General features: G+C 30.4%; 1 protein-coding gene, 1 long non-coding RNA gene and 1 pseudogene across 5 annotated transcripts; 2 read left to right on the forward strand and 1 right to left on the reverse strand.

The window, feature by feature from the left end:
* Window positions 1-6,284: 6,284 nt before the first annotated feature.
* LOC108449926 (uncharacterized) lies at window positions 6,285-10,257 on the forward strand. 4 transcript variants are annotated; one of them, XR_008282865.1, is made up of 5 exons: window positions 6,285-6,607; window positions 6,818-6,986; window positions 7,251-7,613; window positions 7,723-7,839; window positions 8,286-10,257. It is a non-coding gene; the product is annotated as an uncharacterized LOC108449926 (long non-coding RNA). The 4 variants fall into 4 exon arrangements; XR_008282863.1 differs by having other exon boundaries at window positions 6,818-6,982; window positions 7,106-10,257; XR_008282864.1 differs by lacking the exons at window positions 7,723-7,839; window positions 8,286-10,257 and having other exon boundaries at window positions 7,106-7,688.
* Window positions 10,258-13,047: 2,790 nt separating this feature from the next.
* LOC108450863 (trihelix transcription factor ENAP1-like) lies at window positions 13,048-15,339 on the forward strand (annotated as a pseudogene).
* Window positions 15,340-18,674: 3,335 nt separating this feature from the next.
* On the reverse strand, window positions 18,675-20,251 carry LOC108452614 (transcription repressor OFP14-like). Its single transcript, XM_017750415.2, has 2 exons — window positions 19,195-20,251; window positions 18,675-18,816 (listed from the first exon to the last, which is right to left on the reverse strand). Exons 1-2 carry the CDS (start codon window positions 20,088-20,090, stop codon window positions 18,801-18,803), a joined length of 912 nt encoding a protein of 303 aa, XP_017605904.2. The 5' UTR covers window positions 20,091-20,251; the 3' UTR covers window positions 18,675-18,800.
* Between the last annotated feature and the right edge of the window lie 5,628 nt (window positions 20,252-25,879).

The following is a 25,879-nucleotide window of genomic DNA, read 5'->3' on the forward strand; positions in this document are numbered from 1 at the left end:
GTAAACGCCAATTTTTCTATTTTCTAAAATTTCTGTCCTGTTGCGTTGAACGACGTTAATCGTTAAGGGCTAGGAGAGGGAACCTAAAGATCTGTTTGCTTTTAACTTTTGCAAACTTATTACTATGCCGTCGGTGTTTAAGGACTCCGAGACACAGCCAAAGTTGCTTCTGGATTGATCCAAACATGGTGCTATTTGTTTTAAGGGATAAAAGCCTGCTCACTAACGTACTACTACTTCCGGCAGAAAAAAAAACCGTAATGCTTCTACTCTTACTTTATACAGATTGTTTATATCTGTGGAGGCTCGTATGTTTTACGAAATATAAAAAAACGTGTTTCGGATTATTAAAATTAAAAATCCACCTCTTTTATCAATAATTATATGATAATTGATAAAAATATTATTTTATTGATTTAAAAGTATAAAGGTAAAAATAAAATTCCATTTTCAAAATATTCCTACTCCTTTAACTTGGAGGATGCGTGTAAATTAAAAACATTACGAAAATTAATTTAATTTTTAAATATTTTCACATCAATTTTATTATTTATATTTGTGATTCATGGTAATTTTTTAATAATTTTATTTTTGAAGTCTGAAATTCATTCTTCCCTTAAAAAATGTCATGAAAATGTACAATATATTTAATATTATACCTAAATATATTAATTCAATTTTATATTGCGTATAGCTCACTCAAAAATATTAGCTCGCGAAAACATTTTTGCATTGTTTTACGCAATCAATGGTTGTAAATAATTTATTATACCGCAAGAAGTTTGAAATTTTGGCTTTGCCACGTCCTTTGTGGTAGAGCCAAACAATAAATTAAACGGCGTCGAATAAGGCCGTCAAACTCTATGATTTAGTGGGTCCAAAAAAGTGGACCCCACTAGAAAAGACCTGCTCCGAGTAATGATTCCTCGCAGTTCACAGACCTATTTATTTTACAGTTCTGTTTTGTCGTTTAGTTTGACTCAGCTTTTCTTTTTCTTTTATAAAAAGAAATCTAATTCACTAATATACTTAATTACACCAAATAATAGTAATAATAATTACAATAAAGATATGTACACGAGAGGATCCACATGTGTTCCCTTTTGCTGTCAAACCTGGTGCAATCCAACGGATGAAATATGAAGATTCGCTGGGCAAAGTAAGATGATCTGACGGATACAAATGACATAGTTAACTGCTCCTGTAAGTGAGCCCACCACACGTGTCGTGCAATGTATTGAAGTGCCTGAAATTCTTTTGTTTGTTTGTGGCGCACGAGATCGTAACCACATCGGGATGCCCGGAGCTTGCAACCTTGCATCATTCGCTTTTCGTTTTAATATTACTATTTTCTTAATTTTTCTCTTTCGGTTTCTTTTTGCAGGGCAAGGATATTCAGGGTTTAGCCTAATTTGAATGATTTCAATAAAAGTATCATGAAGCTTTTCTACTAATAGTTTTTTACTTAAAAAAATAAATTAATTAATTTTTGTGTGTTAAATAAAAAATTATTTATTCTGTTAAAATTTTATTATTAAAAATTAATTATTGTATGTTAATATGAGAGTACATATGACATTCCATGCGTCATTATTTGATTATTTTATCAATCGCACTAGTTCTTAATAGTACAAATAGATTAAATTTTAAAAGAAGTGACCAATTTGTTCTCTAATATATTGTATAGGTATTAAATTATCTTTTTTTAGTAAAGAAGACAAAATACAATCTAATTCTTAATATTAAACCTTTATGATACTTTTACCCACTCCATTTGTAAATCAAAGGCTTAATCATGTAAAAAAAAAAGTCAAACTTTTTCAAAAAAGTAATTAAGTCTTTGTTTTTTTTTTTACTTAATTGGATATTTAAACTTTTAAAATGCATAAAAAACACCCTCAACTTAAAAAATAATAATTAAGTCCTTTTTTTTGCACTCAATTGAGTACTTAAACTTTCAAAATACATAAAAAAGACCTTCAAACTTTTTCAAAAAAAAGCAAGTAAGCCCTTGTTTTTTTTTTCACACACATTTTGATACTTGAATTGTCAAAATGTATCAAAAAAACATTTTGACATTAACTTTAATAGTTGAACATTAAAGTTAATTGCCCTAAAGTTAATTGCACCTAATTTTTTTAGTTAAAACCACCCCGTATCACAACCACGACGTAACATGTGGCAAAAAATTATAAAAAAATAAATAAATGTTATAAAAAGTATTAAATTTTAATAAAAAAGTAAAATATATAAAAATCATAAAAAATGTAAAAAATTATAAAAATCATAAAAAAAATTATAAAATGTATCAAAAAGGTCCTTTAGGCTTTAACTGTAACGCCCTTTACCCGAGACCGTTGCCGGAGTCGAGCACAAGGCACTACTAAACTTATTTGAGCACTTAACCAAATTTAGATAATTTATATAATACTTTTCAGACAAGCTGTCCAACTGTGTCATAGTTGCTAAATAATTCATATCTCGAGTTATAAAACTCGAAATCCAAATCCGTAAATTTTCTCTGAATTTATACTCATATATCTACTTACCAATTTTTTTCTAGAATTTTTGGTCAAGCCAATTAGTACAGTTTATTATTTAAAATCTCCCATGTTTTAGGGTTTGACTACTCTGACCTTTGTGTATTACGAATCAGATATCTCTCTGTACAGAGCTTCAATGACTATGCCGTTTGTCTCTAATAAAACTAGACTCAATAAGGAATCTGTACATATAAAGTATGACTTCTAATTATCTTTGTAAAATTTATGGTGAATTTCCAAAGTCATAACAGGGGATCCAGAAATCGCTCTGGCCCTGTTTCACAAAAATTTAAACATCTCATAAAATATAGCTCATATACCTGTTTTGCTTCTTCCATATGAAAATAGACTCATCAAGATTCGATTCAATAATTTATTCATTATTTAATTCCATTTCTACTATTTTTAGTGATTTTCAAAGTCAAACTACTGCTACTTACGAAAACTGTTTTAGTACAAATATTGTTAACTAGTTTATAACATCTTTACTTCAATTCATTCAAACTCTATACATGCCATATAAATCTTTAAACATAAAACAAAAACTACTGGAATTGATCTGAATAGTGTGCCCTGTTGTGTTGATCCGATCTACCCACTTCACTTCAAGTCAATCTACATAAAAATATTAAACACACACAAGTAAGCTTATTGAAGCTTAGTAAGCTCATAGGCATATAAACACAAATCATATCAAATATCGTACACAATCATATATATATTAGTTTAACTATTTCATCCTCCAAATCACAATTTCATTAATAACTCATTGGAATAATTTCCATATGGCAACTCACAATTTAACTCCCTTAGGCCCATTTCTCATTTACTTCATTGTCAAATTAGGGAACAATAAGGGAATTGAGTGCTTCATTATCACATTGCCATAGTAAACCATGGACTTTCACATTGATACGCATCACACACCGAAGCCATAGCCTTGCCATGGTCTTACGGTTCACATATCATACAAAGCCATATCCCGGACATGGTCTTATACGGAATCACATTATCACATTATACTGATGCCATAGCCCACTATGGTCTTATCTGAGTCACATTATCACATTGCACCGATGCCATAGCCCAGCTATGGTCTTAAACGGCACACTTGTCACATATGTTTCATCAACTCATCAGGGTCACAGAATAGAAGCACTCAAATCCATTGTTCCTACTAATTTGTACTTTTAGTTACACATTATTCATTAGTTAATGCAAATTGATAGTATTCATCAACAATAAAATACTTTAACAATCATAATATTTTCATATCAAAACATTGAACTTTGCCATATGAACTTACCTGGACTAATTTGTAAAAGTCGTAGAAATTCAGGGACTATTCTTGAATTTTCTCCTTTCCACAATTCAGTTCGTTTTCTTGATCTATAATTATAAAATCATTCCTTCATTAGCATCCATTTCAATTCTATTTCACTTCACAATTTATGCTGTTCAAATTTCGAAATTGCACTTTTACCCCAAAATTTACAATTTTCACAATTTAGTCCTTCTCAATTCACCCATCAATTGAACTAATTTTCTCAATTAACACTTTATTTTATCATTATAAACTATTTCAAAACCTTTTATATTATTAATTTCAACAGAAACCTTCAATTCACAACTTTTTCACAATTAGGTCCTAAATATCATTTCCTATCAAAATCACTTAATAAAACCACCTTAATATAAAATTAGAACTTAAATTTCATAATAATTCATCATAAAATTCCCTTATCCATCCAGGGTAACTTCCAATTTCACCCATAAAATCAAAAACTAATGAATTCTACAAGTGGACCTAATTGTAAAAGTCATAAAAACATAAAATTATCAAGAAAAGTAAGAATTAAACTCACATGATGTAAAATATGAAAACCAGCTTTCTCCAGACCTTCTATGGCGTTTTAGCTGAGAAAATATGAAGAAATGTCTAGATTTTTCAATTACATCATTATTTAACTATTAACTTTTATGCTATTTCCAATTTTGCCCCTTGTTCACATTGTTTTCTTGCTTATTTCATACCCAAACCGTCCAGCCATTAACCTTTGGCTCTAATTGCTCTTTAAATCCATCTTTTTAAATACTTAAGCTATTTACTCACAATTTAACAAATTTTGTGCTATTTTCAATTTAGTCCTTTTTAATTAATTAGCCATCCAAACGTTAAAATTTTCTAACGAAACTTTAATACTAACTCAATGAAACTCCATAAATCTTTATAAAAATATTTATAGCTCGATTTTCAACTTTGAGGTCTCGATACCTCATTTTTGACCCGTTTGACCTAATAAATTCTTTTAATTCACTAATTTCACCATTTCACAAATTCTTCTAAATTCTTACTTGACTCATAAATATTAAATTACTATCTTGTTCAATCTTATTTGTCGAATTTAGTGATCTCAAATCACCATTTCCGACACCACTGAAAATTAGGCCGTTACATTAACCATTAACTTTAACCGTTAACCGTTAAAGTTAACGACCTCCAATTTTTTTCAGTTAAAGCAATCACGTGCCACAACACAGCATAACATGTTGTAAAAATTAATAAAAAATAAAATCAATACAAGTTATAAAAATTAATAAAATGCTTCTTTTGGTACAATAATTTTTATAATTTTTTTACAAATTTTATATTTTTTACTTTTTTATAATTTTCTTACGACTTTATAAAAGTTTATAATTTTTCTATATTTCTATATATTTATAATTTTTACAACTTTTGTAAAATATTACTATTTTTAATCTTTATTGTATTTATAATTTTAATAAAAATAAAATTTTTATATTTTTATTAAAATTATTAATTTTATTTTTTATTTTTATCTTTTTATCTTTTTATCTTTTTTGCCACGTGTCATACCGTGGTTGTGACACATAGTGACTTTAACTAAAAAAATTTAGGAGCAATTAACTTTAATGGTTAACTGTTAAAGTTAATGATCAAAAGACTTTTTTTATATATTTTGACAGTTCAAGTACCTAATTGAGTGCAAAAAAAAAGGGCTTGATCGTTTTTTTTGAAAAAATTTGAGGTTTTTTTTTATGCATTTTGAAAGTTCAAGTACCCAATTGAGTAAAAAAAGTTAAGTTTGAGGACTTTTACACCTTTAAATCTTAAAAAAATCCTTATTCAAAATAAATATGTAATTATTTGTATCAATATTTCCATTTTAAAATCCAATTCTATATAATTGTATATTTTAAAATGAATAAAATGTAAATTGTACATTTACCTTGCTTTAACATGTAATCTTTTTCTTTACAAATCATTATAAATTTTTCATTTATGAAAATTAAAGTTTAAATATAGATTGAAAATTTGAAGGTGAAACAATCTCACATAAATAATTTTATGTATAATAAATTTCACTTCTTAATAATAAATATATATAAATTATTAAAATAAATAATTGTTTATGTAATGATGATGAAGGTTTTAAATTTTATAATCCGAATTAAAATTACTATGCATATCATTTATTTAGTTTCTTATTATTATTTTAACCTCGTTTTTTTTTAAAATCAATTGGACTTTTATATAGAGAAATAATAAAAAAATACAAATTAGGTTTTAGCTAGAATTGGGCTTAAGACCATAATAAAAGAAAACATAAGCAAAAGCAATAACAGAGTAGGCCAAGCCCGAATAATCTTGACCCAAAGAATTCAAAATTTAAAATAAAATAAAATAAAATAAATAAAATTAAAACTAATCTTCAGTTCGGTCAATCAAGATAGTTGGACATCACTAGCCTTTGTCCTTTCATATCCACCGCCCTGCTTTTATGATAGCATTTCCCAATGAAATCTTTTATCTACCAATATCCTCTTAAAATCTTCTTGAATTTTCTTCGTCTGACTCTCTTGATCTCAGTCTCTCCCTCTTCTGATGAGTATACCTTAGATGCAGTCCCAATAGTCGTCCTTCTTCTTTTCACAACATTTCTTTATCAAAAAATGGGCATTCTTGAATCTCCTTTGTCTGGTTCTCTTGACCTCCGTGGCTCCCTCTCCTGATGAATATGCATTGGATGCAGCCCCAACAGGTAATGCCCTTCTCATCTTCTCAGTGCTTCTTTAGCAACAAAATGGGTAGTCTCATTTTCTGTTTCAGGAATGAAATGAAACCTGATATTCTGAAAAAAAAATACTTTTTTGCTATGGTTATCTCTGATTATCGCCCTTATAATCGATTTATCTTGATTTATGGTTTGACATTTCTTAATCACTATTCTTGAGTCTCTTTTTATATTCAGAATATTCAATCCCATTGTAATACCTGACTTAAAGGCCACAATCTCCCCCTCCGTATTGCAAACAACTACACCCAAAGCAGATTTGGAGGTTCTCCTATCAAAAGCCGCATCAAAATAAACTATCACCCTCGTGCTTCTTTCCATCTGCTTATGACCTCTGTCAATGTTGGTAAAAAGTCTTTTTTCCTCTACTCCATTTAACTCTGCTATAAAACTGATGACTTGTTTAGAAATATCCCTACCTCTTGTAATCTTCTCTTATAGATGAATCTATTTCTATGGTTCCAGATTAACCATAGCCCACCGCAAAAAAGGCGACACTGGTCTCTGTTTCCCTGCCTAAAAACCCAAATAAGCCACTCCCACAAGCTTTGAATGTTATTATTCTATACCCATGCAAAATCTAAATTTGAGCATACTTCTGTTGTTGTAGGACAGTACCTAAAAATGTGGTTACTATCTTCATCGGAAGTGTGACATCGGGGACAAAGAGTTTCAGCTGCAACTTTTTTAATCTTTAGATTAGATAGAGTAGGAATATAATTCCAAGAAATTCTCCAAATTTTAATTTTAATTTTTGGAGGGATTTGTAAATTCCATAATTTTCTATAGAAGTTTCTAATCTCGGTCTATATAAAACTATTATTAGGACCCGAATTAGTCCCTTGTAATAGTTTATAGGCACTTCTGACTGAATACTCGCCTGACGGTTCTCCTCTCCATACTTTGGAAGTCCTCGTAGATTATCTCTGCCAAGGGGATCTGCAGAATTTTCTTAGCAGTATCCTCATTGAAGGTACTTAAAACTAAATCTGTATTCCACTTTCTATTATTAGCATCTATCAAATCTAATTCTAACTTAATATTCTCATTGGTGGTTTCATTATGCAATCTATCATTTTCAGCTTCCGAAATCCATAAATCATCCCAAACAGAGATGCGATCCCCTGTTCCTATCCTCCAGCATAATCCTTTCTCCAAAATCCCTTTAGCTACCCAAACACTCTTCCAAGTAAGCGAAGGTAAATTCCCCAATTCAGCATTGATAAAATTCGAATTTGGATAATATTTTGCTTTTAAAACACTACTTAGTAAAGAATTAGGAAAATTGACAAGACACCAACCTTGTTTTGTTAATAATAAATTTATCGAGATTACGAAAGCCTAAACCACCATCTTCTTTCAAAGAGCATAAATATTTCACGTGCACAAGTGAATACCTTTTTTATCTCGATTTTTATGCCACTAATACCTTGCCAAAATGCCTTCTAGTTCAGCACATAAAGACTTAGGGATTAGGAAACATGCCATCGTTTAGGTTGGAATAGCTTGAATAATAGCTTTTATAAACACGTCTTTCCCCCCTTGAGATAGATGTTTTACACTCCAGTTATCAATCTGTTTGTTTCATTCTATCCTTCAAGATTTGAAATGAGATTTTATTCTTTCTTCCTACTATATTTGGCAGACCAAGATACCTTTCCGGATTATTAGAACTACGCACTTCAAGAACCTTAGATATAATTGTTTTATCCCCTTCCTGTGTATTAGTACTAAAGAATACTGTAGATTTGTAATAGTTGACACACTGTCCAAAACAATTCTCGTATTCAATCAAAATCTGTTTAAATGAATGAGCTCCTCTCTCTGTAGCTTCTCCAAATAAAATATAACCATCCGCAAATAACAAGTGGGAAATCTGTGGCCCACTTCTACTTGCCTTAACCCCTCTAAGTATGTTCCCTTGCATAGCAAGTCTCATAAGACTGGAAAGACCTTCCTCACAAATTAAAAATAGGAACGGACTCAAAGGGTCACCCTGTCTTAGTCCTTTTGTGGGTTGAAAATTCTCTTCAATATGACCATTGAAAACCACCGAATACGAAACTATGGAAACACATTTCATTAGAGACTCAACTTACCCTGAATCAAAACCCATGCGCTTTATAATTTCTGTGATAAAATTCCATTCAACTCTATCATAAGCTTTACTCATATCCAACTTTACTGCCATGTAGCCTTTTTTCCCTCTTCTTCTTCTGTTTTAAAGTATGTAGGATTTCATAAGCCAGTAACACATTATCAGAAATTAACCTCCCCGGTACGGAAGCGCTTTGAGCTAGGTCAATACATTTATCAACGACTACACGAAGATAATTTGCAATGACCTTAGACATCAACTTATAAATCACATTACATAGGCTTATGAACCGAAAATAAGTAATATTTGAAGGATTTTGAATTTTTGGGATCAACACTATATTAGTTTTATTAATTAAACTAATGTCTATACCTCCATTTAGATGTTGTATAGAAAATGAAGACACATCCTCCCCAACAATTAACTAGCACTTCTGATAAAATAAAGCCGAGAACCCATCTTCTCCTGGTGCTTTTGTTGGGCCCAATTCTGATAAAGCCACTCGAATTTCCTCATTTGTGTATCTCACTGTCAATCTAGAATTATCCTCTTCAAAAATACAACAATCAATTCCTGTCAACAGATGTTCATAATTTCCCCTCATCCCAGCTAAAAACAAATTCTGGAAATAAGATTTAGCAGTTCCTTCCATTTTAAGAATCTCTTATGTTTCTCTACCATCTTCAAATTGCATTTTCCGAATGATGTTCCTTCTTAGTCGTTGAGTCGTATGTTTATGAAAAAAAGGTAGTATTCTTGTCTCCAAATTGCAACAAATTAACTCGGGCCCTCTACTCCTAATATCGTTCATCCTTGTCAATCTCAAAATTAAGTTGGATCTTCATATCAATAAGTTCTGCCAAGTTTTCATCATCCATGTCAGGTTCCATCAATTCGACCAATCTATCAGTTAACCTCTCCTTTTTTATCTTTCTACTGTGTTGAATTTGATTCGCCCATCTATCCAAACCTTTTCTTATTTTTTCCAATTTTTCTATCAAGTCTCCAGTTGAATTGTCCCATATATATCGTACCTCCTCAATAAATGATTTCTCTAATAGCCACCAAGCTTTGAATTTGAAACTTCTTTTAGGCCGCTCATTATCTTTTCTTTTCGTCGTGATAAGAAGTAGGTAATGATCTGAAAAAGAATGTGGAAGATGTTGAATTATTACCTCAGGAAATATAGACAACCAATCTGAGTTAAACATTTGTAAATTTTTCAAATAATAGCCCATTAAAAATTACCCCAAACAACAACAATAATTTTATTTGAGCCTTTTGCATCTTAAGTGTAAGAGAAATTTAGTTTTTTTCATTAAGCATTTTGTATTTTTTATAAACTTAAAATAATATTTCAAATAATAGTCAAGTAATATAGTAAACGACGAGTATTGATTTTTTAATATTTTAATGTTGTTGATGGGAGATTAGACTCTTTATTGGAAGAAGTTTTCATAGTGTTATCTATTTATGACCAACGAATCTCTTAATGAAAATTATTATTCTTGTGTCGAAATTTTATTCCTGACCTCCACAAAGAGACTTGTACAATTCACAGAGGAGGGAGTTTTAACTGGTGAGGTAAATACTTGCAAGATGATGAGAAAAGTGTTAATGTTATATACAATATTAATTATAAAAAATACAGATGTAGGGATTAGAACCACCAATCAAGACATATACTATAGTTGCAAGGTAAATGCTACATATACCTTTTACCACACTTCAATTCAACCTTGTCAACTTCCCTTGCATTACTTATTCTAAAAGGGATAACGACAAGATTTACCCTAATACTTTAACAAAATTGTCAATGTGGTATATGTATTTTCAATTTGTCCCATTTGCTAACTTTACTTTTGTTCCATCCAGTTTTCTGATATCTGGCCTAATGATTTTAAATTCTAGTTAACACATGGACAACTAAAAAAATGCCATATGGCACTTGGACCAGATGAAAAAACTAAATGGTAAGAAAATAAGGACTTGTATAAATTTTTTCCTTTTTCTTTTTAGAGGTAAAATTTATTAAATAAAATAATTATTATTTTCTCCCAATTTATAACATCTTCGTCTCTACAACGTAGTAAAAATTCCAAAAAAAAAAAACAAGAGAAACTAAAATAAAATTTATTAACTAAAATTAATTGATATTCTTCCCAATTCTAGAAATTGGTATTATGGGTTTATCGTTTAAGTTGATACACTCTCGAGAATATACAACATTTGCTTAGAGTTGTCCATAACTCAGGTCGGGTCGGGTTCGAATTAGACTTTAACAAAATTTTGGGCCTGATTGCTACGTTTAGTGTTGACTCAGTATTAATGTTTTTAATTTTATTTTTTATAATTTTTTAAAAATATAATACACCAAATATATTAAAAGAATATTAAAATAAATATTTTTAACAAATTAAAAATAAATTAAAAATCTTTATACTTAAATAACATTGAGATAAGTGAAACTTAACAAACAAATTTCTTTAAAATAATAGTAAAATTGACAATAAAACAAGTATTATACAATATCTAAACATTAATAACATAACAATAAGATAATAGCAAAATAGTGACAAAAAACGAAAAAATAACAGCAAAACATGAAAAATAGCTGCTAAAACAATTCTTTTTTGAAAATTTAGATAAAAAAATCTTAATCGAAGCCCAACACATCGTCTAAATTGATTTTATTTTATTGTCTAAACTTATTTTCCATCCTATATTTTTATCTATTTTTTTTTTAAACCAACCTTCTAATCGGATCCGTTGTTTGCTCAATCCTTTAACTGAAAAAAGGCCGTTATTTTTTTTCATTTTTTTCTCTTTTAAACACTTACGGATTTGCGACAATTGATCTCTCCGAGGCTTCTTTGATGCTTTCTTTCATGGTTGCTTGCGCCCTTATGAGTTTATCCATGGCTTTGTTTTTCGGCTCTACTCTCAAAATCTAAAGGTAGTTGGCTATTGATGATATATAGTGGATGTTTGATTTCTCATTTATATAGATTTATGTTTTGTTATGCACTGCACAAATTATTCATGGTGGATAATGTGTGGACTGTGGACTTATTTGCTTCAGTATTAGTATGGGTTGATATTTTAAAAAAAAAGAATAAAAAATTTTGGGATCATAAACTAAAGAAAAAAAATTCTGGGGTCATCTCTTCTTGTAAAAAGAAACCCATAAATTGAAATTCTCCACTTACCCTTCCCCCTTCCTCTGTATTTTTAGTCGCTAAATCCTTTAACCTACGCTTCAGATTTCGAAGCTAAATTTAAGATTTTTCTTTATCACAATAAAAAAGTTGAGTTCTAAGTTGAAAAAAAAAAGGGATCAGTAAGATGTGAAGGAACCATCTTCCAAGCATTAAACAAAAGATGGAATGAAATTTGATTAAATTAGTTAACTCAAAGAAGAATCTCATGTATCTGGTGCTAATATGATATATCCATAGCCTTGTTAATCAACTTATCTGTACCAGAACCAAAAACCCACCTCATGAGCCTCCCGGTGATTCTGATAACGGTTTCAAAGACAAACACTTGACCAAGTTTGGTGAAGGTTTTTGAAAATTTTAGATCTTGCAGGTTTTTGGGAAGAAGATTGAAGATGATGGCGGACATTTTCTTTATTTGATTAATAAATATGTTCTTTCTATAACTTAATAATAAATATTGATAAATTAGCTTTTAGTCCCTGTAGGTGGCACAAGAGATTGATCACATATTAAATGACGTCAAATAAATTAAAAGTATAGACAATTTTAATAAAACACAGAGGTAATTCTAGTCATTACTCCTAACTAAAATCATTACTTAAGCAACACTAAACTTAATATTAATCAAACCCTCAAACTCACATCTCATACAAAGTCTAATCACTATCATAATTCAAGCTCTCCATCTCATTTTATCAAAACCAATGATTATATATATGATTTTTTATTGCAATAGTTCTTAACAATTTTAAAATATTTTTATCATTTTAATAACTATATATATTTATAGTTTAATGATTTTTTAGAATTTCTAAAATCAATTAACATTTCGTTAAATAAATTAAAATTTTATTAAATATTTTACATCAATAATTTATTTCACATCAATCCATACATTATCATATTTTTCATGTTAATTATCACATCATCATTTAATTATTTTAAAAAATTATATTTCAAAAATTCAATTTATTGCTAACTTTAAATTAAATACTCAATCATTTTTATTAATACTTATTTTTAAACTAATTACTAAGACTTTAATAATTTTTAATACAAATACATATAATTACCCATTGCCTTTTTCATTTAAACGTTTTTTTCTTGGCCAAATACTTTGATTTCGATCAATAAAAAAATACAACAGCAATCAAACACAAGCCCGTTTGATTCGAAGGGCTCATCAATATGAAGGCCTGTTATGAAGGGAAAAAAAACGCACAAAGCTGTATAATAACAGCGATCATCTTTTTATCTCCAATGAATATTTTTCCTTCCAATTTTTAAAAATTTCCACAAACGCAGTTTGTTTCAATTTCTTCAAAGAACAAATTGAAATTTCAGTTTGCCTTCATTTTTTTAGTTAGAGGCTTCTTAGAGCTTCAATTAGGAATTGATGTTGAAAGGTAGTTTGAGAAATTTGAGAGCTTTTTTTTTTCCAGGTACGTTTTGATTCATTTGTTCCTTGATTTGATTAAAGGTTTAGGGGCTTTATGGAATTTTAAGACGAGTGGGTTAATTTTTTTTTTGGAAAATTTAATTTGGTCATCAAGAGCTGAGTAGTAAAAATGATCAAATAAAAAGAAAATAACTTGAAATTTAGTTTTTTAAAAAGATTATTTGTATAATGAACGCTGTTGATTTTGTTAAGTTAGACAAGATTTGGAATTATACTATTTACAGTTGAGAAAGTTCATTTTTTTTAGTAATTTTTAAGGTTTGTTGGTTGATTCAATAATAAAGGAGGAAGCTTGATGTTAAATTCTTTCCTTTTATGAAGAGAAAAGATTCAGAAGGATTTTAGAACTTTAGGGATTTTATGGCGATTTCTTGGATTGTTTTGGAAAATGTTGTTAAGGCTTAATTGTTTGGGAAAGATGAAATTTGAGATTGGAGGTATATTACGTTGTAGGAGAAGTATGTTTTTGTTTTAAGCTTGAATTTGAGGATACTTTTTGGGGTTTCTTATTGGCGAGCTGAGTTTATGGTTTCAATGGATGACATTGAGGATGATGCTAGATATCCTCCAAATCAATATGGTGTTAGTCACCAGCGGTGTTATGGTTCTTTGAGTCGCCGGAAGCTTCCTGTAAGAAATCTTCCATATTCTAGATCAATGGGGAATCAAGATGTTAATGATGATGAGGTAGAAGATGAGGAGGATTTCAGAAGGGAAGCGAAGAATCGTGAACAAAATAATGTTGCTTGGTATATAGGAAAAAATATTGATAATGAAGATGACGATGAGCTTGATGATGGAGAGGAGGATGATGATGATGATGGCAGTGATAAGCCAAAAGGCTATAATGAAAATAGCAATGATGTTGACTTGGAGAGACACCCAAAAAAGAGGAAATTGAAGAATTTGCTATCGAGTTATGAATTTGCTCCTCGAGTACCTGCACCAGCAGCTGCAGCTTCGTCGATGCCGAAGCCTTCGCATGGTGGAAGGAATTCTCTTACAGACTGGACTGAACATGAGACATTTGTTTTACTAGATGCATGGGGTGACTGTTTCTTGCAACGTGGGAGGAAGAGTCTTCGATCCGAGGAATGGCAAGAAGTTGCTGAGAAAGTTTCGAAGGTCTCAATGATTGAAAGGACTGATACCCAATGCCGTAATCGGTTGGATACATTGAAGAAGAAGTATAAGAAGGAGAAGGCTATGCTGCAGAGACTAGTGCTACCACTAGCAAATGGGTTTATTTTAAGAAGGTGGATATGTTAATGTCAACTCCTCCACAGCAAGGTGGTCTGTCTTGTGGCATGGACTTGGGTGAGCCTATATTTGTAAACCCTAGGGCTTATTCGAACTGTGCAAATGGTATGGACAAAATGAGGGATAGTCCAGCAGATTCAGAATCCGCTGACAGTGATGAGGACATCTCAGATGGACTGCCACCTAAAAAGAGAAGGTTCAGGAGGCAATATGATGAGGGTTCTTTCCGAATGCTTGCAGATTCAATCCATAAATTCAGCAATATATATGAAAAGATCGAAAATAGTAAAAGGCACCAGATGTTGGAATTAGAAAAAATGAGGATGGAGATTCACATGGAGATGGAAATGCAGAAGAGGCGGATCATGGAAAATGCACAAGCCGAAATTGTAAAAATACAGCAGGGCGACGAAGAGGATAACGACGTCTCCATCGAGAATGCTAGCGGATAATGCAAAACCTGATTAGTTAATGTTGACTACAAAATGTTGTTGTATATCATATTGAAGCCTATTGCCAAATGCTACCGTGAGTTAGAAAATTCTTTTTACCGACTTTCTCACTTATATTGCTTTAATATCTATAGTTCACAGGTAACAAGTCCTTTTTTTTATGTCAAGCATGCAATTTGGTTGAATAGCATCATTTTTGTTTTGAAGAAGGGCAAGTAGATCTCATGATAGCTATCAGTGCAGCATTATCCAAACTAGGGCTAAATTAAGATTGTCGTATACCTATTGAATGAGAAGTTTTCGATTAGTTTGTTTTCAACTTTTCCCACCATTTTTCAGTAAATCCAACAGGAAACAGAGAAAACAAAATGATCTTGCTATGGAAATAACTCAAGGGTGGAATCGTCTTCAATCATGTTAGCAAAATTCATTAATAAACTCAGTGCCTTGTTAACAGCAAACTGATTGTCTGCACCAGATCAGCTTTCCAAAGAACATGATAAATAAGAAATAACTAAACCCATTTCATAGTATTCCCACAAGATTGCTGCAAGTATAATTTCGATTTAGTTTTCCTAAAGAAATTATAGGGTTGATGGTAGAACTTGGTTATTGGGTTGAATTTATATGGTTATTTGTCTTTTATATCTTATAAAATATAAATATATTTTAGATAATTAAAAATAATATGAAATAAGTCGATTTTTCTGTCGGCCCAAAACTTCAAAAACCAAACGGGTCCATTTAATTTTTGGTCCATTTAATTTTTGGTTTTTTCGATTAAAACTGAAAATTGTTCTCCCCTTCACCTGCCGGGACACTCGTACTAGGACTTGTATTTACATTGGGATTAAAATCTGCGCCATCTGCTCCCTGTGGTTGAACCTCACTTCCCTGGGGAGGTGGGATTGGTGGTGTTTCAGGCATGGCTGGCTTAGTTGATTTAGGGTTCGTCATCATTGGTTTGCAAAACCTGTTTTAAAGCAAAATTCGATGTCTTAGCATCAAGTATCATGCACGAATAAAAGAACCTACAAGCTGGATATAAAATCGAGTACTTCACTCCTCTACCGCTTTTTGACCATCTGTAGCCTGTAGGTAACATTGAACCATAAACCAACTCTGCCACTGGGACATTTGTTTTCTTGACCTTCTTCTTGGGAGTCTCAATTCTCAACCTATACGACAGGCAGAACATATATAAAATTTAAACCAACCAAACGCATACAAAAACCAAAGACAAATGCTCCAAAATTATTCTATATAAGACCAGGAGTAAGCCCTTCCTTAAAGGCTAAACTGTCAATCCTGTCAACTCATTTATAGACTGCAGACCAAAAACACATACTTTAGTATCGGTTTCCATTTAAACAGGCTTGTTCCTTGACTCATCAACACCATTTTCAACCCCTGTTGCATCAGTTGTACCCTTCATCCTGCATGTTAACATTTGTCTCATTGGCACTAGAGGCAACAGTATCTTTGCTGACCAATTACCATGTATGTACTAATCTTTGCTGGGATCTGCACTTGCATCAGAATATCAAACATCGACACTGACTGAAAGTACTTGTCTTATGGAATGTCACAGCCTTGACACTGAAAGTAAGGCATGGAAGATTTTCGAGACAAAATCTTAACCTCCAAGACAATAAATAAAAGTCAACTGAATATCATACTATGATGCGTGTTTCTCAAATAGATAAATGAACTTCTTAAATTAACGTAGAAAGCTGAGACAAAGCTTGACAGGAACAACAAAACGATGATAATAAATTAATAACTGCAAATAATTACCTGAAACTCCCGAAATTTGAATGTCAGATTGAGAATTACATATTGCAAGGCGCAACCTCTCGCACACATTCACTAGCATTCATTGTGCGCCTAGGTTCTTTGCTAAAGAACTCGGTGAGGATGTTTAACATAGCAGGAACACGAGAGACTGAACCAACAGCCTCAACCATGTGAACTTCTTGAACTACAAGTTCAGCATAAGTAAGAGCCTTCACTAATCCCCTCTTCACACTTTACTAAGGAGCATTTAAAATAATGTAAGATTATTTTTGTAATATGATTACAAAATGTAAGATTACGTAGCACATTATTAGGTATGTTAAATTATTATTTTGATTCATTTGATTGGAATATAAAAAGTCGATAATATAAGAATGAGTTGAATTGGTGTTTAAAAATTCTCAAAATGAAATAAAAAAATATTGAAAACAAATCAATTCCTTAGCTTTTCTTACTATGAAATTCTTCCAAATTATCTTCCTTAAAATTAATACATTTTATGGATAAAAAAATTGATCGCATTTTTATATAATTTCAACGATAAGATAGAACCACTAATTTTTTATTAAAAATTTGTGCCCAAAAGTTTTAAAAACTCTCGCAAATGAGAATACAAGTTTAGCAAACAAATATGCTTTTCAAATATGTAAGTTAAAGCTCCCTGAATAAAAAATAAACCTCTGAATAAAAGGTGAATATGAAAATAATAGAACTTAGAATATACCCTTTTGACATTTGGAACTTGTCTCTCATGCTTTATTTGTACTTGTAGAATGACAAACTAAAAATATTGTGGGTTTTAATAGTTGAGTATGAGATTCATCTCTTTTAGACACAAATTTAGTAGCTGTTATGTTAGGCTGGGGAATCCCTCCCAGGATCCATATCTGACCCTTCTTAAAATGCATGTGGCTTCAGGAAGAGGGATCTTTACTGGGATCCATCCCTTAATAGAACTCCATAAAATTAAATTTTAAATGGTTTTTCATTAGGGACATATATGAGTGTTAAGTAAAGGTGTTTTGATACTTTAAAAATATTTAATGGAATTTACACAAATGATTTGGTGAGTATTTATGAAAAATTAATTTTAATATTGTTATATTATAAATTTGATAAATTAAAACAATCAAAATGTAATATTTTATTATTTAATTGATGAAATATAAAAGCACATTTTATTAAATTAGAAAATTTTTATTATCTTTTTATTGTTTATTAATTACACAAAAGTTTAAGATTATAGTGTTTTGTTTTACTAATAAATTAATTTCATATATATTTTATCGAATAAACAATCTGAAAATGGGGTGGAGGCTCCTTTTAATCAAAATGATATTGATAGGGACAAAGAATATATATATATATATATATATATATATATATATATTTCATTAAAATGCGCTATACCAAAATAATAAATGGTATTTCAAATAAAATGTAATATAATAATATTAATTTTACTTATTTTATAATAATAAATAAATATAATAGAAATGTTGCTTCACTGAATATATTTGTCAGACATATTAAGTTAATTAAATTAATTTGTTTAAATGTTAGTTTTCTCTATGAAACTCCAATAATAAAATTTAAAAGCCTAATTTATAGTTTGTGTTGTTTGAAATTCATCTTTATTTACAGCTTTAAGCTTTTGATGAGCAATGTTAATTTAGTCTTCTTATTGGCTCCTTATAATCAAATGACAACATCTGTCATATAATTTATACTTTCTTATTATATAAATAATTAAAATTTTAATTAAAAATTCACAAATCAAGCCAACAGATTTTGTTCCTTTTTTCAATATTGGCTTCCAGATTTGAGTAGCCTTTAGAGGAATACAGAAAATGACCAAGAGCCTTCAAGATTCTCATTTTCGTGTCAATCTGTAATGGTAGATGTTAGACATGACACAATAGACCTTCATTGCCAAAATAAATCAACACTATACGATTGTTGATTTGTCAGCCATTGCTTAAATAAATCTTGTAATTCTATATTTAATATTAATATATATAGAGTATATACACAAATAATCGGCAGGGAACAAGCAATGGACAATGTCAACGCAAGCATCTACCAAATCTTACCGAATACCACAACAATCCAATAGCTTAAATTATAAACAAATTAAAACCTTCTTTCTTAGAAATCATATGTTTGTATCAATAACACAAATTACTAATTTAAAAAAAAAACATAATAATAATTTTAACAATATTTCTTGAACACAAATACACATGACATTTTATATATATCCTTACCTTATGTTGTGCCTTGTTCTCATTGATCTTTGATGATCTCGTACATTATTACGAGCCTTCATCGGAACTTTTATATCATGTTGACGCAAATCCACGACCAGGTCAACAAAAGCATTTAAAATGAATTTGTAACACTTCTTGTCGTTCAAGTTCAAGTAACAAAACACAAGCTCTTCCATGAAATCCCAATCAATATCGGAATTATGTTTCAGCCTCGTTTCCACCATATCTTGCATTGAACGTCGAAAATCATCATACGGGTTTGGAGAATACGTTAACACCGCGATGCACTCATTCGGAATATTGCTCAGTGACTTGACAGTGACCCCATCACCCCCGATGGTGCCATTGCTGTTGGAACCGTTGGCAGCGGTAGTATTATCGATTGAAGCTGACGACTTTGAGGTTGAACCCAGCTCCTCAGACCTCGACTTGGTCCCAGCACTGCTGCGAGCCTCGTCAACGAGCGAACCCGACGACCCCGTCGACACAAAGAACCTGTTCGAGCCACAAAGATCAGAGGGAAGATCAATAAACCTTGGAGAATCAAAGAAGATGCCACGGGTGCCTTTTACTTCATCATCTTCTAATCTAACGTCACTTCTCTTTTCATGAATTTCACCGTAGTCTTCAATATACAGTGACTTGAAATTCTCGAAGAGGAAACGATCAACATCAGCAAGTGTCGCCGCAACATCATTATTATCATCGCTGTTCCCTTGATGACCATGATTTTCGGCAAGGTTGACTGCAAAAGATAGGGTTTTGGTGTGTTTGCATCGGATCCATTTCTTGGAAGAAGAGAGTGAGTTCGGAGGAAGAAACTGAATATTTGGGGAAGTTTTTTTGATCTTGGAGACGTAATCCTGGAGAGATTTTTGAAGCTTCTTGGACATAATTTTTTTTTTCAAGCTCTTTGGTTTATCAAAGTATAAAAAGCATAAGAATAAATAGGTTCAGGTTGGGTTATTATAATAATAATTACAAAGCAAATAGAAACAAATACTTTGAAAACTTACCTCGTTTAGCTCATCAAATTTGGGTAAAGATTTGACAAATATGGTTTGCTATTAAATAGTGGAAAAGATTTACTTAATAGAGGCCAGATTTTCAATGGAAATGTGAAAAATATTTGGTAAGATTTGGGTTGCTGTTAAATCATGGAAAGATTTACTTTATTTAGGACACATTTTCGGATGCTAATATTAAAAGCATTTAATTTATTAGGTTGTTTTTAATTTGGCAGATTTTATGGAAAGTAATATTTAAATAGAGATTTAAAAATTGAATTTATTCAGAGGTTTCGTTGTGGTATATTAATGTATGGGGTTATTTGTTTTGACCATTAATGAATTTTTACATTAAATTTTACAGTTTTCATTTCCATTTTAATTGGTTGTTGGTATAAGATTAAAATTTATTTAATTATTTTCACCTCAAAACATGAGAAACACAACTAAACTAATTAGCACTTAATAAACATACTGAAGCTACATTATTATCCGCCTTATTTACTTGTCTATGTGTCCATTTAAATAAAAGATGTATGGCCTTTAACCGGCCATGAATATTACCGAAGCTGAATCAACGTGGGTTTTGAAATAGGGGTTACAGTATAAATTTGTTATGATGAATTTTGAAATTTGTTATTATATTTTATTTTGATTGATTTTAGTTATTATATTTTAAGAATATAGATAAATTTATCATTTAACCTTTACGTGATTGAAAATAGCTATTAAACTTTGAATTTTAATTACTTTTTTCATTAATTTGATTTTTAAATAAAATATTACTTTTAAATATTTATCTTAATGATTTGAAAAATAAAAAAAATTATTTTAATTATTTTATTTTAACAGCTAAGATTAAGTTATTTAATCGAAGAAAGACTTGAAAATTTTAAAAATCTATAAAGATAATTTTTTTATAAATAGCAATTTTATTAATATTTAATATTATGTTAATTTTAGTTATTTAAATGAAATATATTTATTATATATTTGAGGAGTTTATTGTTTATATTCTGACCGATCAGTAAGATGATTTGAGGAGGCGTGTGCTTGGGATGCTATGGGATACTTGGTTTAATCAGAATGTATTGGTTTGGAAGCATATCTCTATGACGACAGACCAGCTTGTGCATTATGTTGATGAATTCATACATTGTTGGTTGGGCCGCATACGGTTCACATCTCTCAATCGGTTAGGTGTCTAGGGGTTGAGGGAGGTGATGATTGTTGGAGGAAGCCGTCTATTGGCATGCTCAAATGTAATGTTGATGGTGCTACTTTTGTTGATAATGAACATGTGGGATGGGTTGCTGTTGTGCACAATGATGTAGGAGGCTTTATAAGATGTATTTTGGGTTTCATGAAGAGCTCTTCTGATCCTTTTATGGCTGAAATGTGAGGTTCTTTTTTGGCTTAGGTCATTGCATTTGGATGGTGTTATCATGAAAATTGGTAGCCAACATATCTGGCAAGAAGTTTATTTGAGGCGTGTAGATACTTCGGATTCAAGATTATTAATGCTAAAAGATTGTGTTGCTATTGCCTTCAAGTTTCAATCTTTCAACCTCCATTGGGTTCGAAGGGGTGTTAATAAGGTTGCTCCTGGATTGTTATCCCTCCTATATTGTTGGTATTGTAATCGCTGAGAGATTGGCGAACATGAATGTTAATGAGAAGAGTTAGGCTCGAGTGTATTAGGTAAGCTTGATGATTTGGACTTAAGTGGCCCTCTTGTTTTTCTCTTTACTGTTTTGTCCTATTATTATCTTAGTGAAGTTGTCTTTTCTTAAAAATAATTGATTAAATTTAATTTAAGTTAATTTAAATTAAAATTGAATAGTAAAATTTAATAATAAAAATCAAATTTTAGTTTCATAATTCAATCATACAAAAGTGAAGTGACAAAATTCAATATAAAATTAAAATAGAGTGGCAAATTTATCTTTAGTTTAAAAGTGCAATGATAAGTATCAATAAAACTAAAATATAATAACAAGTTTCATTTACTATCTAAAGTAGTAACAAATTTACATATTAAACGTGATTCACTTAACACTTATCATATGCTGAGAATTTAGCCCTATTGTCATGCTCCCTTAATTAAGCTCAAGACTTATGCCTACACGTGCCAAAACTCAATGTTCAAATATTCTACTAAATACATGCACGAGAAAGCCTATAGGCACTCTAATATACCAAATACAAGAGTTAGTAACTTAGTATGCTAAGAAGGAGAAAGCTATAAGCTCATATTACTTAATACAACTTATGTACACCTGCGCTTTTCCATTGGTGGGTGCCTCCCATTTATAGGCCAAACCCCATATAGGATCCACTAATTAATGATACAACAAATGCATGATCAAAATATACTAGCCAATTAATATCTAGTTTAAGACTATGGTTGAGGTGGTGGAAGTACCCTAAAGGCTTTCATTGAGTCAAAGGCATCCCCTACATCTTTTATAGGCCTCCCTAGGATTGGACCAATACAATATTTAATTTCACACCTACGATGTTTTGTAATATTTTAGTGCTCACTTGTGTGTTCCAACACTCACCACAAGTTTCTAAACTTGTCCTACACTTTTAGTACTCGCGTGCATTGGGGACATCCGAACCCTTTGTTCTCAAAGTATCTTAAAAGTGAGTCGAAGGCTTCAAAAGTCTACCAACCCACTAACTGCACTCAGAGGGTACCTTCACCCTTGGAGACTTTCAAAGTCACCAGGCCAAGTCTCTTTGCATGCACAATTGCTACCATAGTCGCATGTATAGGTATTGCCTCCAACACTTATGTGCAGGTCATTAAAGGTAAAATTAAGAGTTTTTTTTTATTGTAGTGTTAAATTTTGAAAAATTAAATGTTTAAAAAGTAACATTAACACTCTATAAACTAATACATAAAATGGTTAAATGTAAGTTGATTATAAAATGGTAATTAAATTTTTTTCACAAAAATATAGACCATTTAAATATTTTTGGTACCATGAGAATACAATATGTCAAATACAAGATTCACAGTAATCACACTATTAACAATAAATTCTAAAGACATGCTAAAATTTTAATCAATGTTCAAAAATTTAAAGGATAATAAAACCTAATTTTCTTTCATGATTTGTATTAATCAACATCTAAAAATTATCATTCAATCAAGATGTTAGGAATTTCATACAAAACCAATATCTCAAAACAATTCAATAATGAACACTTAATCTTACATAAAAGTCCTAACCTATGAAAAATAAAGTCTGCAATCTTAATTTTCTAGAGATAAATAAATAAAAATTAAAAAGAAAAAAATGTTATACCCACTTAAATTTTTAAAAGATTGACCATTTACCATGTAGAAGTCTTTAAAAGAGAGTGAGAAAATAGGTAGATTTTAAAAACATTATAAATATTAAAATAAATTAAGATAAAATAAAAAAATTAAAGATTCTAGGAGTTTTAGCAAGAAAGAAATTATTTTTCTTATAAAGTATATATTTTAAACTTTTTTTTTAGATTAACTCCACAATTATTGAAGTGGCTCCGACCTTCCTTGTTTGACGTGCAAAGATGCTAAACACTATTGTGATTTTCATTGTTATAACAAATTCTCCTTTCGAAGTAATCACAGCAATGAATTTCTTAGCACCGGTTTATTTTAACTACCCTCACATTTATGATTAAAATAGTATGATTTTTAACCTATGTTAATGTTGCATTAATTATTTTACGCTAAATTGTAGGGTTAAATTTTAGATATAATGTAATTTAGTTTTTAATATTTATATATTTTGTCAATTTAATTTTATTTTTAAAATTAAATTTAGTTATATTTAAAAGTCTAACATTTTAGTCAGTATTTTTATTAAAGAAATAATAATTTAACTCTTTTAAAAGGTTTAAGACTAAATTCAATTTTTGTGAAAAGTTGAAGAATAAATTTAATTAGAAAAGAATGAGGGTCAAATTGACACAAGATGTAACCGTAAAGGGTTAAATTTGATTTCATGTCTAAAATTTAAAGTTACAATATGCTTTGAGTTTGTGTACTCTCTATCTTTGGAATTTAGTAGCCTTATATTTATTTTCAAGAAAAAAAACTCACTTGAAATAAGAATAAATTATCTAAACTAAATGATGACATTATAAACATTGAGGTACCAAATTATATTAAAAATTAAAATATAAAATTAAATCTCAAATTTAAGCATAATATACGTATCGAAATTAAAATTTAACTATTATATAAGAGTGATTAGAATTGAGATGCAATACCAGTTGCCAAGCTTTAGATAAATCTGATGAAAACTACATTTTGATAAACCAATTTTGAGTTACTTGGAACTTTGAGGCATTCAAGAAATATCTCATTTCACTTTTGGTCAAGATTCATCCCTGATTGCAATAATAATACAACTTATAAAAGCAGCCCACATGTTGTGGTTGGATGATTGAAGAACATAGAATCATATATTCCTTTAGTGGATGTTTAGGCTCCATCAAATGGTCCGTCGAAGTTACAGATAGGGCCCGGACATGAGAAGTGAAGGTGAATGACTAGGTAAAAGAACCAGAATTGCAGTGCCCATTATCTGTTCTAAACTCAAAATCTTCACCTGTGCTGAGGCTTCTTGCATTGGAAATTAGGAAATTTTCTCATATTATCTATTCATAAAGTTTGTTGTGAAATCTCTCTTGCCATTTTCACCATACTTATTGATTATGGTGATTGAATTAATGGATCTATCTAAGCTTATACGGATCAGGGTAATGGTTAATTTTTGTAATAATATCATGCACGTATTATTTGTAATTGTTATCTTCTTCAGTTCTAGCTCCTTACATGCAAATTGAGGAAATCAACACAAACACTGGGGTTCCAAGCTTTTGAAAGAAGGGTCAAGCCATGCACCAAATGACACTCTCACTGGGCCTTATTTCTGCATTTCTAAGACTTTAAGATGTGACCTGAACTATTGCAAATGGAAACACTAGTGACTGGTGAGACATCTGGGTCCTTATGTATGAACATATGGTTGCACCATTCATTTGTTGATATACTATTAACCATACATACCATAAGAATCTCAAAAGTTAACATTTATTTATAAAAATAATTTTAAAAAATTATTTCAGCTGTATGAAAAGGACTTTTAAACCAGGATTGAAAAAGCCCAATTTCATGCTTTGAACTGAAGAGAAAAAAGAAAATATGTTTCTGTTACTAAACCTAACAGGGAAGTTGCATGATATATATATATATATATATAAGCAAGTTCTGTGCCACTAATGAAAATTGATTAAAATAATTTTCTTATTAGCAGAAAGCTTGCAGTGTTGATTAGTTAATGATTAAATGAACAACTAAACAGGAACAACAATGTGATTCTTCATTATAAAAGCTTGTAAGTTGAATAATAGTGTTCAGTTTTCAAACTACCTCTATTTTTTCCCATATAACATCGCTGCAATCTTCAGAAAAATAATAGGATAATACCCATTTGAAAATTAAAAATTATTTTGATATAATCCTTTTAATCATTAATGTTTATAATATATTTCAAGTTTCACTTAAAATCTAAAGAAAACAAAATGAAAATATGCTCTACAGGTTTGCCAGACTAGGTTTGCAATATTCAACCATGAAATGTGATCACACATCTTCAGTTTCTTATCGG

Source organism: Gossypium arboreum, chromosome 5, assembly GCF_025698485.1.
Source record: "Gossypium arboreum isolate Shixiya-1 chromosome 5, ASM2569848v2, whole genome shotgun sequence".
NCBI lineage: Eukaryota > Viridiplantae > Streptophyta > Magnoliopsida > Malvales > Malvaceae > Gossypium > Gossypium arboreum.